We start from the raw sequence: 20,705 nt of genomic DNA, 5'->3' as shown, positions 1-20,705 counted from the left end.
TGGCGACATCCAGAGTTTACTCAAAACGATGTAATTTAGTAAATTTTTTCTAGCCTAAACAGTCACTATGCAATTGCTGCCTGGAGGCACGCTCCGCGTTCACGCGAGTCTCCCTCACAGCGTTTGCACTACGGAAGCCGCGCTGGACAAGATGAACGAGACTCGCGATAGATACACACTGGTATTTACTTCCTGCTTTGAGCGACCGAGCGACACACAAACACAAGAGGGATCTGCTGCACTAGTGATTTGAAACTTTGACACTCACAGCAGGATGTAAATACCGGTGTGTATCTATCGCAAGTCTCGTTCATCTTGTCGGCGCGGCTTCCGTAGTGCAAATGGCTGTGAGGAAGACTCGCGTGAACACGGACCGTGTCTCCAGGCAGATATTGCATAGTGACTGTTTAGGCTAGAAAAATGTACTAAATGTCGTCGCTTCAAGTAAACTCTGGATATTGTCACTTCAGGACACTTGGATTGCAGCGGACGAGCAGTATGGAGGAATATTACAAAGTTTTTGTGTAGTTTTATGGACCTTTTCCTCTCCGGAACAATTGACGCTCATTATATGGAGTATTACTGCCGGAGGGTACCCCCGCGGGTCTCCAGCTGCACTTTGAGGAATAAGAAACTACACCGGACTTCTCATCAGCATAAAGGTGAGTCGATAATGACTGAATTTCGTTCTAGAGTGAACTATTCCTTTAATTCAGCTCTGGTTGAAGAGAGCTAAACCCATTTAAATAAATAAATCATTCATTGAAGATTAAATGCCTGGCAATGTTGTTTCTGAGTTGATCAGACAATTATCTACTGTGCTAACTGGGGCTACATTAATTTTAGTACTGTTGTTGTGTATAGAGACCTACAATGGACCAAACCACGTCATTTTTGACTTGAAGACTATCTTTTCAACTTGAGTAGACTAAGCGTATAGATCAACATAATATTAAAATACATATACTTCAAAACTATGGAAAGTGAAGTGTGTTAGCATGCTAATATTTGCTAAGTAGCTCTTAACAACAACTTACGGCTGGGCGGTATGGCCTGAAACTAATATCACTATATTTTTAGGCGATACTGCAATATATATGTACATCGTACATATGTACATTAAACTGTTGCTACCACTGTGGTAGCAACTTCGTCTTCTTTTCTCCATTTAAAAGCGAGTGGGAAGCAGTGTTAAGGTGCACTACTGCCCTCCACTTTGACTGTGTGAGAAAGGACGTAAACAGAAATGATTATTATTGAAATGATATCAATTTCATTTTTAAATATCATAATTATTGTCAATATTGGTGTATTTTGACACCCCTAATTTATAGTAGTCAAATCATAAAAATCTGTGCAAAATTACATGAAATCAATTTGATATTTCGATATAGCTAACTGAACCAGCTACAATAATAGATTCATACTAACATGATAATGCATCATACGTCGGCACAATGAGTACTTTTACCTTTGATACTTTAAGCACATTTTGTTACTTGCACTTTGACCTGATCACTGGTCTTACAAAAAGCACTACTACTTACTACTAAGAGCAGAACTACTTCCACCACCTCTCTTGATTTAGGTTGTACAGATGAATAGTTCTTATGTAATAACACTCATCTAATGAAAACTACCTGTGCACAATAACCTCTGCCTGTGTTTCCCATCCGATAAATGTGCAGACCAGAACTAAACAAACACTTTGAGTTTATAACACTGTAATGTAAACTGGTTTGACTTGTCTTTGTCATGTCTCTTGCAGCTCACCAAACCACCAAACGCCACCTGACACACACCCTCCCTCTTTCCCAAGAGCAAACTAATGATATTGTCCTTGTGGAAAAGTACTGGCATCCAGGCCATGGCTTTGTTCATTGTCTATTCTGGACAGTGAAAACACAAACAATTGTCTGAAACAAATGCTACAAATGGCCTCACAGGGTTGGAATGATGATATTATCAGAGTGGATTAATAAGGCTGAATGCATTCTAAATAGCAATATGACTATGCCAATAGCTATGTGTAACATGCATAAAAAAAATCTAAAAAAGGTAGTCAATTAATATGAATATAATTATGTATTGTATGTTATTCTTTATGCGGGCATGCAAAGTTGATCTAAATATTAAGACCTATCCATGCATAAGTCATTTTCATGTATATAAAAGTTAAATATCTTCGAATATACAACAGCATAACAACATATCAGTGTCAGGTGAACTCTGTTAAGGATAAGATGCCATTTGTTTGCCTAAAGGCATGCTGAGGTAGGACTCTCCCCACTGGAACACCATAACGTAAATATGACCCATTTAGTCTTTTTCTCACATCCTATGTAGCCTGTGTCAGTTTCTGCAGTGACCCAGCTGTCTTTCTCTGTTATGTCTTCCTGTTATAACAGTTTGGGGTCTTTCAGGGTGGTGATCTTTCAGCGCAAGATGTGAAACAAAGATATGTTTTCTTCATGCCCATAACTGATCCTCTAACTCGCTGTCAAGTTCTACTCATGAAAAGGTAATAATAAAGATGGAGTGTGAAAATACGGCCTAGGGCTGTGGTTGAGGCTAAGGTCTGTCAGTCCTGGCGAAAGGCGGGATTTACGACTACCTGAGAGGTACAACTCAGGACATTAATATAATTTAGATGTGGTGTGGCTAGCCTGAACCTGCAACATACCAATAGCACCAATACAGGGATTGATAATAGAACTAGATACTGGATCCAACGATGCCGCCTATTCAGCTTCATGAGATTTGCTGGCCTGACTCAGCCAAAAAAGAGTCTACATTGAACATAAATACACATAATGGCTTAATAGACTAAGAGAGCAGTAGTGGTCAAATGAGCTAGACAGTGGACGCAGAGAAGGAGATCTGTTAATGTGAACAAAGCAGTGAATCACAGAAAAAGGTCTTTTTTTTAATGGTTTTATGGAGGTTTTGTTCTAAAGCACACATAAACACATCCACTCCCCGGCACAACCCTGCAGGAAAGTGTCCCATTGCAGAATTTTGTGTTAACTCAGTCAAAGTGCAGGCTTCATCCTGTCCTCTCTGCTCTGTGTGTGTGTGTGTGTGTGTGTCAGTAGCTCAGCCCCGACCTGCAGCTCACACAGACAGAGCAGATCCAGAGAGATGAGGAAGCAATGCAACCTGGTCGCTACGTAAGGGATAATGTATAGTTCGGAGGTCAGCAGCGACAAAGATTGCTTGGTAAGGTTTTCACTTTCACTTTCACTTTCAAGGCCGGCCTGAGAGAGCTACTTCTAGGTCTACACCACTGGCCAAAAGTTGACACCTAAAACCATCCCAAGCACAGCAAAATAAGAAGGGGTGTGATTGAGAGGGATTGTTTTTGTATGTATCTCTACAAAGCTTTTAAAGGATCTTCAATTTTATACCTTAAATGGTTGTGCTTTCCCTCTGGTATTTGTTTCATGCTTACAGGTCTGGCATAATGCCTTTAATACCATATGTTTCTGACAACACCAGAGGCGACAGCTGGGTTTGACAGCACTAATGTGCAGTTCGAAAAAAGCTGACATCTCTCTCATTTAGAGATGCAAATTTCCCTTTCGAGGTCTTTCGGGCTGAAATGATGCGACCATTCATTCATTCATTCATTCATATTTTGTTTATTTTGTCTTATTTCTGTATATGGTTTCCAAAACAATCGTACAAGACACATACAGTTATACACTTTTACCAGGAGCAGGAAGAAGAAAAACTTGTATCACTTGCCCCATTTTAAATGCTAACATAGGCTACTGTGGATACAGGTGGCCAACCTTTCTATATTTACCTTTCCCTTCTTTTCACATATTAAATTCAGCAATACATACTTGGATACAATCAATTACGGTCATCTAAAAGTAATTGTAACTCAATAAATTCACATTTTTTTCTTCATACATTCTCTTAAATTGAATAACATTTGAGCAGCATTGCAATTAAAGAATTGAGTCAAGGTTATGAAGACCATACAACTGAAATGAAAGTGATGGATTTGATTTCTGATCCAAGCTGAGCCAGTTGTAGTTGTCATACCAAGTTGTAGCCAAATACATATTACTCATAAAAATCAGCTTTCTTTTTTTGTTTGTTTTCCCATCACAAGGAATACCAGGTTGGACTCTCTTTTGTTTTGTCTTTTTTGCTGTTGATCCATTTTGACCAAAAATGTCTTTGTTATTCATCTTTATTGGGATGGGAACGGAAGCAGCCATGCAGGGAGTGTAGTGGCCTTTCAAATATATGGCAAAAACATAGTCAATGCATTCCTGCCATTCCGCGTGCACAGCCCCAACTAAACTTTGACGGCATGCCTGGTATTCTGGCATTATTCCATGGCCTCAGTGGCAAAAAGAAATATTTACCTCGCTTAGTAATAACAGCGGGGAAGAATAGTGTCTAGAGCTGCGACGTGATGAATGTGAATCAATGAAGCATACACTGACGAGGCCTTTTCCCGTCAATCTGAGTCAAACTGATCATTGACAACAACATTCTCGATTAGTGACACATCAACAGCACAGCAGTTTACACAGTGTCAAGTCTAAACTGCTGACAAAGAGTGTAAACATATCAGTCAGTTATTGATATGTAACATGAGAAAGTTGGTTAGGTTATGTGTATTGACACAAACTCAAGCAGTTGTCACTCTTGTGAGTCATGATGTATGTAGAGAAAAACAATCCTCATCACGTTTGCCACGTGTATTGCATTGGACTATGAACTCACTGCCACACCTCCCAGGAAATAGGTGAAGGTGTGTGGAAAAATTTAAGACAGTAGGGAGGGAGAGAGTGAAGTCTCAGGTTCAAAGCGTGATATTTCAAGCCTTCTTGTTCTCTTGGGTTAACCCTACAGGGCCCGAACTTCATTCTCCTCATAGCATGTTTTGCATTTTCCTGGGAGAAGTAGGAGTAGTTATGAAGAAAAGAAGCATGATATTTCTCCAAATGATAAATAGTAGTGTTATCATGGAAGGAGCCCATGATTAATATTAGTTTAAACTTGGCTCTGAAGGACCTGTACAAGGGAAACAGTTTCACAACCTCCCACATATCTGTTTCTAGAAGTATATTTAAATCAGACTGTTAGTGTTGACAATTTAGGGTCTTTCCCCAATATGTTAACAGAAGTGGAATTCAACCACTTTTGAGGAGGACATGGACACAGACTTTTACTGCCTTGGAATGGAAAATAAACTTACGCAAAAAACAGTTTTTAAAAAAGGCATGTGAAGTAGATTTTTACAATTCAAAATAATTCGAGGTTAAGGTAAAAGTTCATTTATGTAATTTTAAAAGACCAGAGTTGTCAAACAATAACTGAGTTAAGTCACTTTATGCTACATCACGGGGAAAAAAAAGTAGTGTGGAGGATGAATTGAGGAGTCTCACAGCCTAAAGAAAGGAGCTACTCTGTAGTCTGGAGGTACGGCAGCGGATACTTCTGTATCTTTTGCCAGACTGCAGCAGGGTGAACAGGTGTTTAGTCGTCTTTTAGCATACTTTGGGTTTTGAACAGACGTCTATTAAAAGGGTATATTGGACACGGACAAGACTGCATATAGTTAAACTTGGAGAGAGCTAAGAGAGCTAAGAGATGTGCTGGAGATGTGGGGATGATCATGGTACACATACACATATTCATTTCTTATGGGAATGGCCCAAAATACAGACTTTATGGATTTGCTGTTCAGGAAAATACAGTATAAAGCAGATTATAGGCCAAGATATGAAGCTTAGCGTAAGTTCAATCAGAGAGATGATCTTTATGTTGCTCATCATTCCTATTTCTCTCTCTCCCACTTCCTTCATAATCATCAGCTAATGTCACCTTCTTAAGCCAATCATATCATTGCTGCCAAACTTTACATCAGTACTCCTCTCTGCTGCTGTCAGTTGTCGTTGCAGTGCAAAATGTCGCAACCCTCCTCGACCCCACTGACCAAGTGCCCCAGGTCTGAGCTCACCAGAAGCCTCTTCACATCCATCCAGAACTCAGCCATTCTCTTCATGCAGCCCCTTCAGCAGTGACTAGACTCCATTAGGGGTCCCAATACCAAGCACGGCTTCATAGACATCATGATGGGGTCTAATCGCCTAAGACTTTTCACATTTCGCATATTATTGTGCACATCAATACATTTTTCACACACTCTCACAAGTCTCTTCTGATTGAAATACTATCTAACTTTTTAAACGTGTTATTTAAAGATATAATATGTAACATTTCTGCATGACCAGACCTTTGTTATATGTTTTGTTGAGTTGTGTATTTACATCATCACAAATGTTTCCAACAATGTTCAGACCAGAGAAATCTGATTTTACTGATGTGAACTGTGTGTTTCATTTGGTTGCCTGCGGCTATAACTTCTAGGAGAGAGTCAGAGAGTGAGGAAGTAAGTCTGCGAACGTTAGTATGTAGCGTGAATAAAATATTACCTCGTCTGTATATTTTTCTGCCTTTTTCAGTCATGTAGATAGATTTTGTTCAGCAACTGTCATGGTCCCATGCTGCTTATGTCTTTTGTTATGTTTTGATTGAGAGACCCCTAGTGGCAGAAATTATATACTGTGTGTTTACATTTCTTCTGTTTCTCATCTATTGTTTATGGTAGTTCATTGTATGTTATGTAGTTATGTCTGAACCAAAAAAAAGAAGCTTTAAAAGACCAGAGCAATGTCTGATTTCAAATTATATAAAAAAAACAAACGTTTGGAGACTTAAAAATACATATTTCTGAGTTTGTATCATTACCTCATTGATATTGTAAATACAAAAATATTTGAGTTTTAATCCAAAACTTCTTAGTGCACCTTTAAATGCAGCCTTAGGTACATATGTAGAAAACTGGTACACTTCGGCTGTGTCATGTCATTGTTTATAACAAGTGAGCCATAGAAAAGTTCTCTCTACTGCTAAAAAGTAAGCTCTGATGTTTGTGATTTGATGTCAGTGATGATGCTTATTCTCCGTCATGATTTCATCATTTTTATTTTTACTCCTTTATATAACCATGTAACCTATGCTGACTCCGGTGACTCACAGAACCCCGGTTTATGTTTATGCTTTATGAATGACACAACCCCACGAGCACACATATCCACACACTAAGACACTTAACATGTGAGGTAACAGAACAACTGCAGATGAATGTGTTCCTGCCTATGTGTGCATAAACAAGTAGGCACTGGTATATGGTGTTAACGGGTGTCAATCTGCATTTCAGAGTTTATGTAACATTCATGCCTTGCAGGGGTTTTATGCTCCATTAGCTTCAAAGGCACTGCCCTCTCTTTTGCATATGACAGTCTTGCCTTGGGGTTTCCGTTGGTGTTCTTGTCCGTGTCTGTCCCCTGACGTTTAATCCAGGCAGGCTTGTGATGATGTCACATGGCCTTTGGTCAGTTCAGTCATAGTTTTGCTGTCTTTAGCTCATTTACACCCATGGGGAGCTGTACTTCACAACTTTTTTGATGTACTTTGGATCTGCCAGGTATTTGCATAATGTGGGCTTTTTTGCATATTTTCCTTGATCACAAACTGTCAGCGTACATCCTACTCCCTTGTAATATAAAAGTGTCTCTTATTTCTAGTGCATTTGAGGAAATTAGGAATATACAGATGACATTATCCAGCGGTGAACTTGCCATCTGGCACATGGGGACAAATCCTGGTGGGCTGTCGCATTGGTGGTCTGATGGACCGTCAAAAAAGCCATACATTTTAACCAAACGTCTGGCCCTGTCTGTCTCTTTAACCAGCCATGTGTGCTTGTCATTCAGGTGCACAGGAGAGAGTGCCCAATGGGCCAAACTTACATAAAAGTAAAGATATGTATTTAATGCAATAATTATTAATGCATTCTTGTATGTTGTCTCCTTGCCGCTCTGGCTGTTTGGTGTTGCAGGTGCTGATTGGAGGGTTGACGTTCATGAGCTACTGGGGCCAGTGTGCTCGGCCTTTTAAAGGTCCTATTTGTGAGAAAAGTTGATTTTTGAGTCTCAATCTCAACTCTTCAAATACTGAAGCTTTGGGATTGTAGGACGGCCAGTCACCCTCACAAAGCATCAGAATGCGACGAGTTGGGTATGAGACTCAAAATCCACTTTTCTTACAAATAGGACCTTTAAAATCACCCTGCAACCTCTCTCTCTCTGTCTCTCTGACTCTCCCTCTCTCTCTCTCTGTGGGGGAGATTGTCTCTCCCTGGTTGACCAAATGACAGCCTTTATTTGTGTTCTGTTGATTTGTATATATATATATTTTTTAAATAAATCACTTTTTCTTCCAACATGTCTTGTGTCTCCATTTTTGTCACAGCCTTTGAGCTGGGCTGTGACATAACATAATAAGGCACCATTTATAAAGGGTTGTCATTGTTTTATCAATGGTTTACACATGTTTTATAGATTTACATGATTAAGCTGTTATAAGAACAACCTTTAGTTTCCCAGGGTGTGAAAAAAAGTGGTCGGACTATTTGTCATTTTGGACCAAAGGGTCCTTTTCAAAGGGTGCCTCATTCGAAAGACTTAGAAACTGGTCCACAATAATGCTGGAATACTTTAAAAATCAACACATAAGAATGTTGTATCATATTATTATCATTTGTTAATTTTATTTAGTTTATTTCTCAGGGAGAATACATATTGAAGGTGCAATATGTAAGAATTGGCCAACTGTTGAATTCATACTCAAAACAAATAGGGGTCTGCATATCACCAGAGTTACAGCTAACTGCTGCTAACTGTAGCTGCCATTATCTAGTTAGCCTAGTTAGCAGTGAATCTAGTGGTCCAGAGTGAGAGCTTGGAAAAATAGAGGAGTGTTGGCGTTTACACGGTAGGCAGCGGAGCTTTGGACCGGAACAGGCCAGGGCTAGCTGTTTAGCATGCTTACTTCAGTACATATCTCTGCAGTACAATACACACATAACGTGAAAACTGTTGTTTCTTTACAGTTTGTTGATAATTTTAGTTGATTTTGGGAATGTTTTCAACTAAAAGTCTTTGCATATTTCACCTTCAATGAACATTACTGTAACAGTGCCAGTCGTTCTGGGCCAGGTGTCAAGTCGGCAACCTAAATTCAAGAAACAAGCATGTCAGGACAAAGACATGGGCAGCACTAAAAGCAGAGCCTATTATGGTGCAACAAAGCAAAAACAAACAACACAACAACAAGCAAACACAAACATGGAAGACGGAATTTGCAGTAAAAAACTTGCAAAATCAAAGACAAGCAAGGACAGATAAGAACAAAGACAACCATAAGCAGAGACAGATATGAATGCACAGTAACACTAACTTAGGTCAAGCAATGGTGCAGTTTTGTTGCATTATATAAGGTTATTTCTACTTTTGTGATCGCAAAAGCTCTGTCTGCATGAGGGAAAGATAACAAAGCTGTTTAGGTTGATGCAGTATCCCTGTCCTTTATTGTGAAAAGCATCAGATGTTCTGGTCCCCTGGTGTCAGTTCATTTCAACACACATTGTGTTGTAACATGCTTTCACCACACTGAGCCAACAGAGAAATTCCTGATCTTTTAAAGAAACATCAAGTTGTGAAACTTCAGATTACTGAGATGACATCAGGATGTGCAGATGCTGAAATCTGACCAGAGTTTGAGAGAAACAGAAAAGAATCCAGGGATACACTTTTAATATTTTAGCATACAAAATCTCACTTTGCACATACTCATTCTCATTGTGCATTTGCAAATACAACACCTTGCACCATCCTATTACACGTCAGCTCAGGGTCTTGGGTCAAGGTCTAATGTTTCTGTCTTTCTCCACCACTCCTTCAGGTGATGGAATTTGACCAGTTACAAGCTAATTTTCAGTTCCAGTTTTTCTGCATGTGTTTTTGTGTATCTGTTTCTGTGCTCTTTGTACATACTGTCCCATTTCTCTCTTGTTTCACTTTACAGAGCAGAAAGTCAGTGCAGCGTCCACCCGCTGGCACTTCATAGCAAAACATAACTGATCTGGGAACGATCAGAGGCAGTGGGAGTCGTCCGCTCCGGCGGTGCAACTCTGAGGGGGAGAATCGCCGCCCCTCCAAACACAGGATCCAGTTCCAAGCATTCTTGTCAGCAAACAGATACAAAGCTGAAGTGTCCTTGAGCAAGACAATGGACCTCTAAAGACTTCAGGGCGCTGCATTGTGGCTGACACTGATACCTCATTTTACCTTAGATCAAGACTCCATTTCAACTCCTTACATAAACAGATGGCACAAATTTGCTTTTATTTACAGGAAAAAAAACAATTTTAATGTGATGATTTGACAATGAAGCAATCATTGACATAATTTTACTGCAGAACTGTAACTGCATGGCAGAATGACTCCAAAATATGTTGCATTATACTGCCACCTAGAGAAAATAATAGTAAAAACTGCCATAGACTGAAATGCAACGTTTTCTTGTACTTTACTCCCTCCATGTGGGCAGATTTGGGACTACAGGAATAAGCTCACCAGTCAGCTACTCTCTAACCAGTCAGGTCGATATTTGTGTGTTTTCGTGGCAGGTTATTATGACCTCCAGCACTCCCTTGTCTTTATCAGCTGCAGGAAAAATATCAGCATTTTGTGTGCTTAACATTTTCAAAGTCATTCCCCCACTATCTTACCCTCCCACCCTGCTACACACCTGCTACACAAAACCCACTGTTCAGCCAAGCAGAAAGATTAAAAAAGTCAACAGAGTGTGAGCAGTGGTTGATGGGGTTCCTGTGAGCTAATGACTTTGCTTCTTACTCTAACCGGCTGTGCTCGCCTAACAGTGCCTCTTTATTTTTTTTGTTTTATTTTCACTCCAAGGTGTCTTGCTCTCCTGACCAATTTACCGTGGCCTTCAAAAACTTGGCAAAAGGTTTGTACAATAAAGAAAAGCTGGATAAAGAAGTTGCTTGTGTGATTGTTGCACTTAAATGAGGCTTAGTGGTTAAACTAAATAACTTTGAAACAGTTGAAGGTCAGTTTTGGGCACAGATGATATGTCCTTTTTTGAGCTCTTTTACTTATTGTGTGATGTTTTTAAAAACTATTATATCATAGGACCAGTGGTGGGAGAAGTATTCAGATCTTTTACTTAAAGCAACATTAACTTTTTAAAATCTTAAACTAACAGCTTCCAAACCATGTTGATGGTACAGTGTCTTGTAATAGAGTGAATGGTGTCTCTATCAATTGTTTCTGCACTATGTAACTTCAGTGAGAGGGTAGGATCACAGCGTTACATACATGTTTACTTCAACTTATAAGTTTTCAACACCTAACATTGTTATGACATAATGAGTTTTGTTTGTAGTCAGCACCTACATTACAACTGACAAATTGTTACAAACTTGGAATTTGTATTTACCACCATGGTATTGCACTCAGAAACTGTGAGGGGTGCCATATCTCACAAAACAACAATTTCTACATAATGTTGCTTTAAAGGTGCACTATGTAGTTTACAATCATCACCGGTCTCCATTTTCTCTGCTTTGATTTACAGGTCACTCTTTATGTTAGCAAGTGGTTAGCTGACTTTGGCTAGTGAGCCACAGTTACATTAACCAGTGTTTGCATCAGCAAGTGTAAAAATTTAGTTTTCTTTCGCTGGCAGGGTGACGGGGTGTTCAATAGCTGAGTTACAGCAGAATATTCATGTTGTCCAAAGCTCATATTAGATTTTTCCTCCTGATCGTGGGAATTTGGAGAAATTTCTTTCATAAAAATCTAAGTTCTAAAAAGTCTAAGTCTAAGTCTAAGTTCTAAAGTTATATCAGTCGAACTCAGTACATTGAAATAAAGACAACTATAATTTGTTTTACATTTTCTGAGAAAAATATCAGAAAATCATCCTGTTTTCCCTCCAACTAGATGAGTGCATCCGATTGGTCCAACCTGACCCTTCACTTGGAGGAGACCCTGACCAGTGCTTTGGGTAACTTCCTGAACAACTGGAGAAGTAACGCAACGGCTGCAGCCAACGCTTTGGACAAGACTCTGGCTGATGAGAACTTCAGCAACGTCATCTGGTATCTGGCGGTGATGATTGGCATGTTTGCCTTCATTATTGTGGCCATGCTGGTGAGCACGGTCAAATCCAAGAGGGGGGAGCACTCCAACGACCCCTACCACCAGTACATCAAGGAGGAGTGGACACAACAAAGTGACATCATCAATAACTATTCAAGATAATGCAGACACAGACACATAACCCAGAACAAATCATACACATTTTTTCACAAAAATTGTTGTTTTTCAGTAGATGCTGGTCATGGTGTTCAAATTTGTGAAAAGAATAATAAACTCTAATCAATTTTGTGTATCTAACTTGTGGTTTAGCTCTTTTTAGATCTCTACATATTTAATCCATTAACATCAACAATAGATTAGGATGGTGGTTCCCAACCTTTGATGATCTATCACCACTTATCTTACATTTAAATTAATTCTGAAGGAAATGTGGTCCAACACTGTCAATTATATAAAAGTGATCATTGTTATCGATGCAGTTTCAATGACCCTGAAATGATAGAATAAAAAATGGCTGAATTCCATTTTGCTGCTTCAGTTTCAGGTTGCAGGTATTGTTTCTGCTGGCTCACTATCACATAATCTTCACTGACTGGGACACTTCAATACAACAAAGCTATCATTAAAGATCCTATTTGTAAGAAAAGTTGATTTTTGAGTCTCATTTCAAACTCATCAAAAATACTGAAGAATTGGGATGGTGGACAACCTGTCCTACAAGCCAATCAAAAGTAGCCAACACAAGTTGGTCTTGTTTGCATCTCTAGCTAAGACACCATGGTGGGGCTTAGTAGTACTGGAAGCAGTATATTTTTTAATGTTTGATGATTGATATTTAGTGCTCTGAGCACCCAGTCTGGACCACTAGCTGCATGGCTAACTGAGCTAATAAGCTAAAAGCAGCTACAGTTACTGGTTTCTCTGGTGATATGCTGCAACCTATTTGTTTAGAGTATGAATTGCCAGGTGGCCACTTTTTACACATTGCACCTTTAATTTTAACAATGCATGTAGGAACAACAAGTCACATACAGTAACTATTTATTGACTTTCTGGAGCTAAGCTAAGTTAATCAATGCTAATCAGTTCATTAATAAGCCTTTTCATGCTGGCTCACTGTCACGCTACATTCACTTACTGGGGGACTTGAACAGAACAGAGCCCTTGTTAATGTTATTAGTAACACCTGTGCTTTTTCCACTATGACAAGCCAAAATGTCTGCTGTGAAAAAAAGCTATGCACAACAAATATACTAAAAGTTCAACCTCACACCATTTATAATCCCTTTCACCTGCTTATTTTATTCAGAATATTGCAATCATAATATTATATTAATTTCCAAAAAGCCACACATCCATATATCCCCTTGCAACTGCAGAGAATACATGGTTAGGAATGATAAGGACCAGAAGATTCTGGGAGTGGTTTTACTTTTACTTTCATAGTATAGTCATACATGATTTCTACCTGCAGAGGGCAGAAGAGACTCCTTTCCAAGCAGCTAGAGTACAACTGAACTTGAGAGTGAAGATGAAGAAGACTGAACAGGGAGGCCAAAATAGAGGCGCAGCTGCTGTTGCTTTGTTCAATAGTGTGATAATGTCGTATGTAAAGGTTAAAAGGGCACTATGCAGTTTTGGGACAGAAATCTATTAAATATTAATGAGGTAATAATACAAACTCAGTTATTATTCCATAACTGAATAAACACGAGGAAAATAAGGTCCCCAGAACACTGTTTGAAGCTAGAAAGGTGGCAGGGTCCGCCACATATAAACAAAGTACTGTGTTGTCCTTTAAGATCAGTTTGTTTATTCAGTTTATTCAGTCATGAACGTATTGTTTGTGAGTTTGTTTATGTAGTTTCTTTGCCTTTGTTTTATTTTTTTATTCTTTGTTATGCCTCTTGACCTCTCCTGAAACATCTCTTAATTTGCATTATCTGGATTTTATTGCAATCTTATGTGTGCAAATAAAATACAATAATAAAAAAGCAAACCAAATTGCACTCAAATGAAATCAATTGTTGTTATATATCGATAAGAATATTTTCAGTTCATGCTGCACATGCAAAACTCGTGAGACCACATCTGCAGAGCTACGCGCAGACTATTCGAGTTGCCCTTTGCACACCTGTTGGCATTCTGAGCTGTCACTTTAAATACACCCCCATTTTCCACTCTAGCACCAAACCACACATCCACAAACTTAAACCCCTCAAAATATCTGAACCCCCAAATCTCCAGGGCTGAGCTCTCTCCCCCCACATCACCCACTCCCTCAAAGAGACATCACATCGAGCAAGAACTGTACTCACGTTTAACCACCCCACCGTTGTCCTCTACTATCTCACTTGTGGTTTTATTTTTAGAATTCAAACAACTGGTCTCCTAAAAATGGGCCTGTCCTGCACGGGTAGGGAGAGAGGAGCTGCTGCTATGTATGGTATCCACCCCCCCGGCACCTCACAGGCCCGACAGTCCTCCTCTTTCGTCTTTGTGGCTGAAGAGAGAAGGCGTGAAGGAGTGTTAGAGAAAACAGTTGCTCGCTCCTGAAGATGCTTGCAGAAGCTGGATTTCTCTGCACAGCTTAGGATGCTTGAGAGCTGCCACTGACGGACCAACTTTTACCTCTAAAACTTTCCAACTTTTCCCTTTCGCAGGGCTTAGGTGACCTTTTTGATACTGTGAAACTAGAACCAAACTCTTGACTCTCGGGGGTGTGTGGTTTGTGTCGCACCATGCTCTCCCTGTGGCTGTTCCTGCTCCCTGTGCTGAGCCTGGTTCCTCTGGCCCCGGCCGAGAAGGGCCTGGAGTTCCCACAGTATGATGGGAAAGACCGCGTCCTAGATATCAATGACAAGAACTACAAGAAAGCCTTGAAGAAGCACAGCATGGTGTGCCTGTTGTACCACGGGCCCATACCAGACAGCAAGGAGCTGCAGAAAAAACACCAGATGACTGAGCTGGTGCTGGAGGTAAAGTATGAAGACGAATGCAGGGAGAGAGGAGGTGCAGGGGCAAAATAAAATGACAGGACAAGAGGGAGGGGGAAGAGTTGGGAAGAGATTAAGAATGTTGGAGAAGAAAGGAGATAAGGGAAAGGACAAGGCTAAACCTTTGGTAGTTTTCATCAAACAGACTTATATAAAAGATTAAGAGCATAGAAACTCCACATTAGAGCTCCAGTAATCTGAGAACCAATGCATGCATGGGTTTCCTCAAGGTCAGTGTGTATCTATATGTGCTCTATGACTGCACAGAGAATCTACTGAGATGCAGCACTGTCACTTAAGCTTAACTTCAGCTTAATTCAATGTGCGCTTCTATCCCTAGGAAATGCATCCGGCTAATTCTCCCTGTGGCTCTCATCCGCTGGCAGAAATAGGCCAAGAGCTCATGTGTATGATGTTTTTGAGTAATAAATATGAAGGACACCATACACCTCTCATCTCTTTGAGTTTTTGGTTGACTTTTGGTGACAAATGTAAGACAGCTTGAAGGTATTTTGTGTTCAGGCTCAGCTATGCAGCTGGATACACGTCTAATTAATAGATTAAATGAATCTCTCTGTTTGAATACCATTCAGCTGGAAACAGTGAGCACTGTGCCCTGTCTCATGTTACACATGGCTTAGGGTGAGCTGCTCTCTGATCTGCTGAAGGTAACCTGAGCCCAGTCGGGCAGTCCTGATATTAGCTTCACTTATTTTACACAGCACAGGTGGGCCATGCTACTGTAGAGTAAAGGTGCTCATGTGCGCTAACAATGCACAAAGTTGAACTTACTTGCACACTTGTGACTGCTGGCGTGAATTCAATAGATTTGATTATTGATTGACCCTTTTTTTTTTTGCTTTAAAGCAACATTATGTAGAAATAAGCATTTTGTATGATTTGGTGCCCCCCACAGACTGAGTGTTACACCACTGTCATAAATACAACCCCAGGTCTGTAGCAAAACTCATTACATCATAACAATGTTACGTATTGAAAACTTGTATGTTGAAGTTGACATGTAGGTAACGCTGTGATCCTACCCTCTCACTGAAGTTACATAGTGCAGAAACAAGTGACAGAGACGCCATTCACCCTGTTACAAGACACTGTACCACCGTTAATTTAAGGTGGAAAAAGTTAGCTTACAGAATGGTGCTTTAACTTCTCATTGTGAAGTATACAGCATGTTGATTTTACAATAGAACATTGACAGCATCCACAATTTTGTCAGGCTGACTGGCGATTCAGGCAGGCTGGCAGCCTGGCACCATCTCTTCTGATGTTCACGTCTTCATTACAGACATTAAAAAATGAATAAACTCACGTTCTGTCCTGTGTTGTTGGTGGTTGCTGCTCTGAGGAAAAACGGAAAGTGATCCAGTTGTCTTTACGACAGCGGCACCAACAAAAATACCATTTGGAAATGCTAGGGTGGGAACCTCTTAAACAATTTTGCTATTTTGTCAAAATATGCACAACTTGGAGTCTTACAACTTTCAGTTTAATTCCTCTGTGGTGGGACAAACTTCTTGTGACCACACAACAGATATAATTTATATCATGCATTGCTTGCATTCATGTTTGCTTGCTAGCAATGTTCTTCTTCACTGCCATTGTTGATGCATTGCCACGTGTGGAACCATAATTCCAGTGTTGTACACGTTCATACTTCACAAGAGCAAACTCAGAGTTCATGCACAACACTACATGTTATTGACATTGACCGTGAATTTTGTCATAGTATGAATTCGAGGGCAGGACACACGCAAATAGCCTGCACGTATACATCTGATGCTAATGTATCAGAGACCTACATGTAAAAACTGCTGCATGGCGGTGATAGTGATCAAAACTCCACAGGATACCTTCAACCTCATTGATCCTGAGCTTTTCAGTCTTAGTGTAAACAACCTTGTTGTAATTGTGCAACCATCATTTCTAGCAGGAGATCCTCGCTTAGCTCGCCTACTGTACTTCACAGAGCTATAGCCAGAACAATTACATATACTCTTACTTGGTTATATTTAGATCAAGTCAGTCTGGGCGATTATGTAACTGTGTCTCCATGGCCTCTGAGCCGTTGAGCACCTCTGTCACATTGCCAACTTTGGTATTAATTTTTCTGTCTTAAGACCTTTCCCGACACTGCGGTCAAGCTCCTGTTAATTTTTTTCCAGAGAAGCAGCCTCCATGAATATTTCATCTGACCAGTTTTTCATGTTTCAACGATTCATGTCATATGTCCTCTTATTGAGTCCTTCATGATCTTTATCTTTTGGTTGCAGCTTGTAGCTCAGGTTTTGGAGGAGAAGGACATTGGGTTTGGGATGGTCGACTCCCACAAAGATGCAAAAGTGGCAAAGAAACTAGGTGAGCATGTAAATACAGCTTTTATTTCACCTCCCTCTCCTATCTGATTGATTCTTGAGCCCTGAACGCCGGCACTGTTCTGTAATTTCCCTCAATCACAGGCCTGGAGGAGGAGGGCAGTCTGTATGTTTTCAAGGATGATCGGGTGATCGAGTTTGACGGCTTGCTCTCGGCTAACACCCTGACGGAGTTCTTGTTGGACGTGAGTAATTTAAGGGCAGATTCCCAGCTGCTGCCACTCATCAACACCGGCCTTTCCAAAGTCACAAACCTTCTGCACTTCTTTTATCTCCTCTTTCTTTCCGTCTCTAGCTGCTGGAGGAGCCGGTGGAGGTGATTGGAAATGCTCTGGAGCTGAGAGCCTTTGACAGGATGGAGGAAGACATCCGCCTCGTTGGTTACTTCAAGAGCGAGGACTCTGAGCGTGAGTGTGCAGGGCTGTTGACATGAATTTGATCAGAACCTTGTTAGATGGGTCTGCGATGGGCTCTCTGTGGCTCATTTGAACCCGCTCATCTTCATGGATTTACAGATCCATTTTTACCACTGCTGCACACGCAGCTGCCACTGTCTGGTCCCATCTCACATGCTGTGGAAGAGCTGAGTCTAGAGTAGTTTACTTGTGGCGATGAGCTGCAGCGACATCCCGTCTGACCAACTGTGGGAGCATTAAGTAGAGGTCAAAGTTCAGCTATTTCCGCTCTCTGATGTGCAAATGTCACGTATACAACGGCCAAAGAAAGCACAAACAGATGTGTTATCAGAAAAACAAGAGTACAGCAAAACCCTGTTGTGTACAACGCAATCTGCAGCCTCTAAATAACTCCCTGTTCTCTTTCATCCTCAGACTACGAAGCGTTTAAAGAAGCTGCAGAGCAGTTCCAGCCCTACATTAAGTTCTTTGCCACTTTTGTGAAATCTGTAAGTAACCAACAAGCACTTAAACACATGACTATACACACCATCATTACTCTTGTCTTGAGTCTTTGTTGCTGGCCAACAGGTGGCCAAGGAGCTGACTCTGAAGATGAACGAGGTGGATTTCTATGAGCCCTTCATGGAGGAACCAGTCACCATCCCAGGCAAGCCTCACTCTGAGGAGGAGCTGGTGGAGTTCATAACTGAACACAGACGGTAAACGAAGAGCAATGTTGTGCGAAATACTTCAACAAATGTGTATTAACCAACTACCTTGTGACTTTTTAAAAAGAGTATTTATTAACTCTTTATGCTCTGTGTCGACAGACCAACTCTGAGAAAGCTGCGTGCAGAAGACATGTTCGAGACCTGGGTGAGTGATGTTTAACAACTTTAAATGTAGTTTCCCGTGATACTTATAATATCCTGACATTCATATTTGTTGTCTTATTCTCAGGAGGACGATATTGAGGGCATCCACATCGTGGCTTTTGCCGAGGAGGAGGACCCCGGTAAGAGCATGTTATATGTCATACCACTACTTGTTATTGGAGGGGATAATCATGGGACTGTTGAACACAGGCAAATGGATCGGTAACTCTTGTTCCCTGATATTTAATTCATCAATCAAACTTTTTGTATGGCACTATCATACAGGTTAGTGACTGTAAACTAATCATAAGACAGAACAAATAAAGAGTAAAGATTAGACACTCATGCATGATGCATGTATACAATTATAATAGAAATTAAGTGAAAGTCCAATCTATATATGGATGGTGTCATATTTTGACATCATCTGATGTTGTGTGTTATTGCTTCCAGACGGTTATGAGTTCTTAGAGATCCTGAAGGAGGTGGCCAGAGACAACACCCACCTACCTGAGCTCAGCATCGTCTGGATTGACCCTGATGACTTTCCACTGGTGAGACATGACCACTTCTAGCTTAGACAGACACAGAGGCAGGCAGACTAGAAACAGGTAAATGGATATTTAGCTCACAAGCTGCAGGTTTAATGTGATCGTTTTTCTTCAGCTGATCCCCTACTGGGAGAAGACCTTCAAGGTGGACCTGTTCAGACCACAGATCGGAGTCGTCAATGTTACAGATGTAAGTCAACCTGTCTGACGTCACGTGAATATCAGTGAGTTTCTGCAGACATTATCTGACCTGTGTGTGTGTGTGTGTGTGTGTGTGTGTGTGTGTGTGTGTGTGTGTGTGTGAGCAGGCCGACAGCGTGTGGATGGAGATGGACGATGAGGAGGATCTGCCCACGCCCCAGGAGCTGGAGGACTGGATCGAAGATGTGCTGTCTGGCAAAGTCAACACTGAGGATGATGACGAGGAGGACGATGACGACGGCGATGATGATAGTGATGATGACGATGATGACAGTGAAGATGAAGATGATGGTGATGATGAAGATGAGGATGACAATAATGGTGATGACAATGATGAGGAGGATGATGGTGACGAAGATGAAGATGATGATGATGATGAAGATGACGATGACGACGATGAGTAATCCACAGCATGAGAATAGTAATTGTTGACTCTTCAGTTTTTACTGTACAGTAAAACAACTTTTCACAAATGTGTACTGAATATGTTCCCACTAATGACAATCAGTCTGTCAGTCTGTCTGTCGGACATGTTTGATGATGTAAATAAGCCTGGAGTGGGTTTGGGGATTTAGAATAAAAGACTTATAGAGTAAAATGTCTGGTCCAGACATTTACCTCACATTACACATGACAATTATTTATATATTTATATATGTAAATGGTTGTTAATAATAAAGGACTGTCGATGTCAACAATCACTGTCTTTAAATTATTTTTTATTTTAGGTTGTCCTTGAGGGGGGCCTCCAGCACAAAGGGGAGTTTATTTTCACTATCCACTACTTCAATCCATATATAACACAATGACAGAAAGTGTGACTACTTCGTCCTGTGTTAAAATGTTGCCAGTTAACGTTTCTGCCACCCACTGATACATTAACATTGGTACGTGGACACTCTATGTCTACTTGCACACCACTACATTTCGGAAGGAGATGTTGTTTGTACTCCACTACATTTATTTTCAGATTAAGATTGTACAAACAAACAAAAACCAAAGCACATGTAAAGTTTATTGGACACAATGTGTTGTTAAAAATTAAATTAATGGTTCCAAACCTTTTGAGCTACAAAAATCAACGTCTCGTCGCAGCTCCTCGTCACTTCAGAATAAGTATAATGCAACTTTTTACTTTAGTGAAATGCAGGGATTTTTTCTTAAAGTAGAGTATCTTCATGTGCTTGTGGAGGCTGTTACACACTGTTACACTACACAATCTAAGGGCTTCT

The 20,705-nt window shown here is 40.4% G+C and overlaps 1 protein-coding gene across 1 annotated transcript; it reads left to right on the top strand.

Moving 5' to 3' along the window:
* Nucleotides 1-14,553: 14,553 nt before the first annotated feature.
* On the top strand, nucleotides 14,554-20,172 carry casq2 (calsequestrin 2). The gene is made up of 11 exons (XM_084361684.1): nucleotides 14,554-15,040; nucleotides 17,347-17,431; nucleotides 17,533-17,633; nucleotides 17,744-17,855; nucleotides 18,279-18,352; nucleotides 18,435-18,565; nucleotides 18,677-18,722; nucleotides 18,807-18,861; nucleotides 19,175-19,275; nucleotides 19,388-19,462; nucleotides 19,581-20,172. The coding sequence occupies exons 1-11, from the start codon at nucleotides 14,804-14,806 to the stop codon at nucleotides 19,875-19,877; spliced, it is 1,314 nt and encodes a 437-aa protein (XP_084217810.1). The 5' UTR covers nucleotides 14,554-14,803; the 3' UTR covers nucleotides 19,878-20,172.
* The last annotated feature ends 533 nt before the right edge of the window (nucleotides 20,173-20,705 follow it).

This window comes from Pagrus pagrus (genome assembly GCF_965226575.1).
Source record: "Pagrus pagrus genome assembly, chromosome: 9".
In the NCBI taxonomy this organism is placed as follows: domain Eukaryota; kingdom Metazoa; phylum Chordata; class Actinopteri; order Spariformes; family Sparidae; genus Pagrus; species Pagrus pagrus.
Note: the sequence above shows the minus strand (reverse complement) of the source record. Positions and strands in the feature narration are given on the sequence as shown.

Coding starts and splice junctions, on each gene's coding strand:
- casq2 (XM_084361684.1), top strand. CDS start 14,804: ATGCTCTCCCTGTGGCTGTTCCTGCTCCCTGTGCTGAGCCTGGTTCCT. Junction 15,041..17,346: donor TGACTGAGCTGGTGCTGGAG/GTAAAGTATGAA, acceptor TTTTGGTTGCAG/CTTGTAGCTCAGGTTTTGGA. Junction 18,862..19,174: donor TGCCGAGGAGGAGGACCCCG/GTAAGAGCATGT, acceptor TATTGCTTCCAG/ACGGTTATGAGTTCTTAGAG.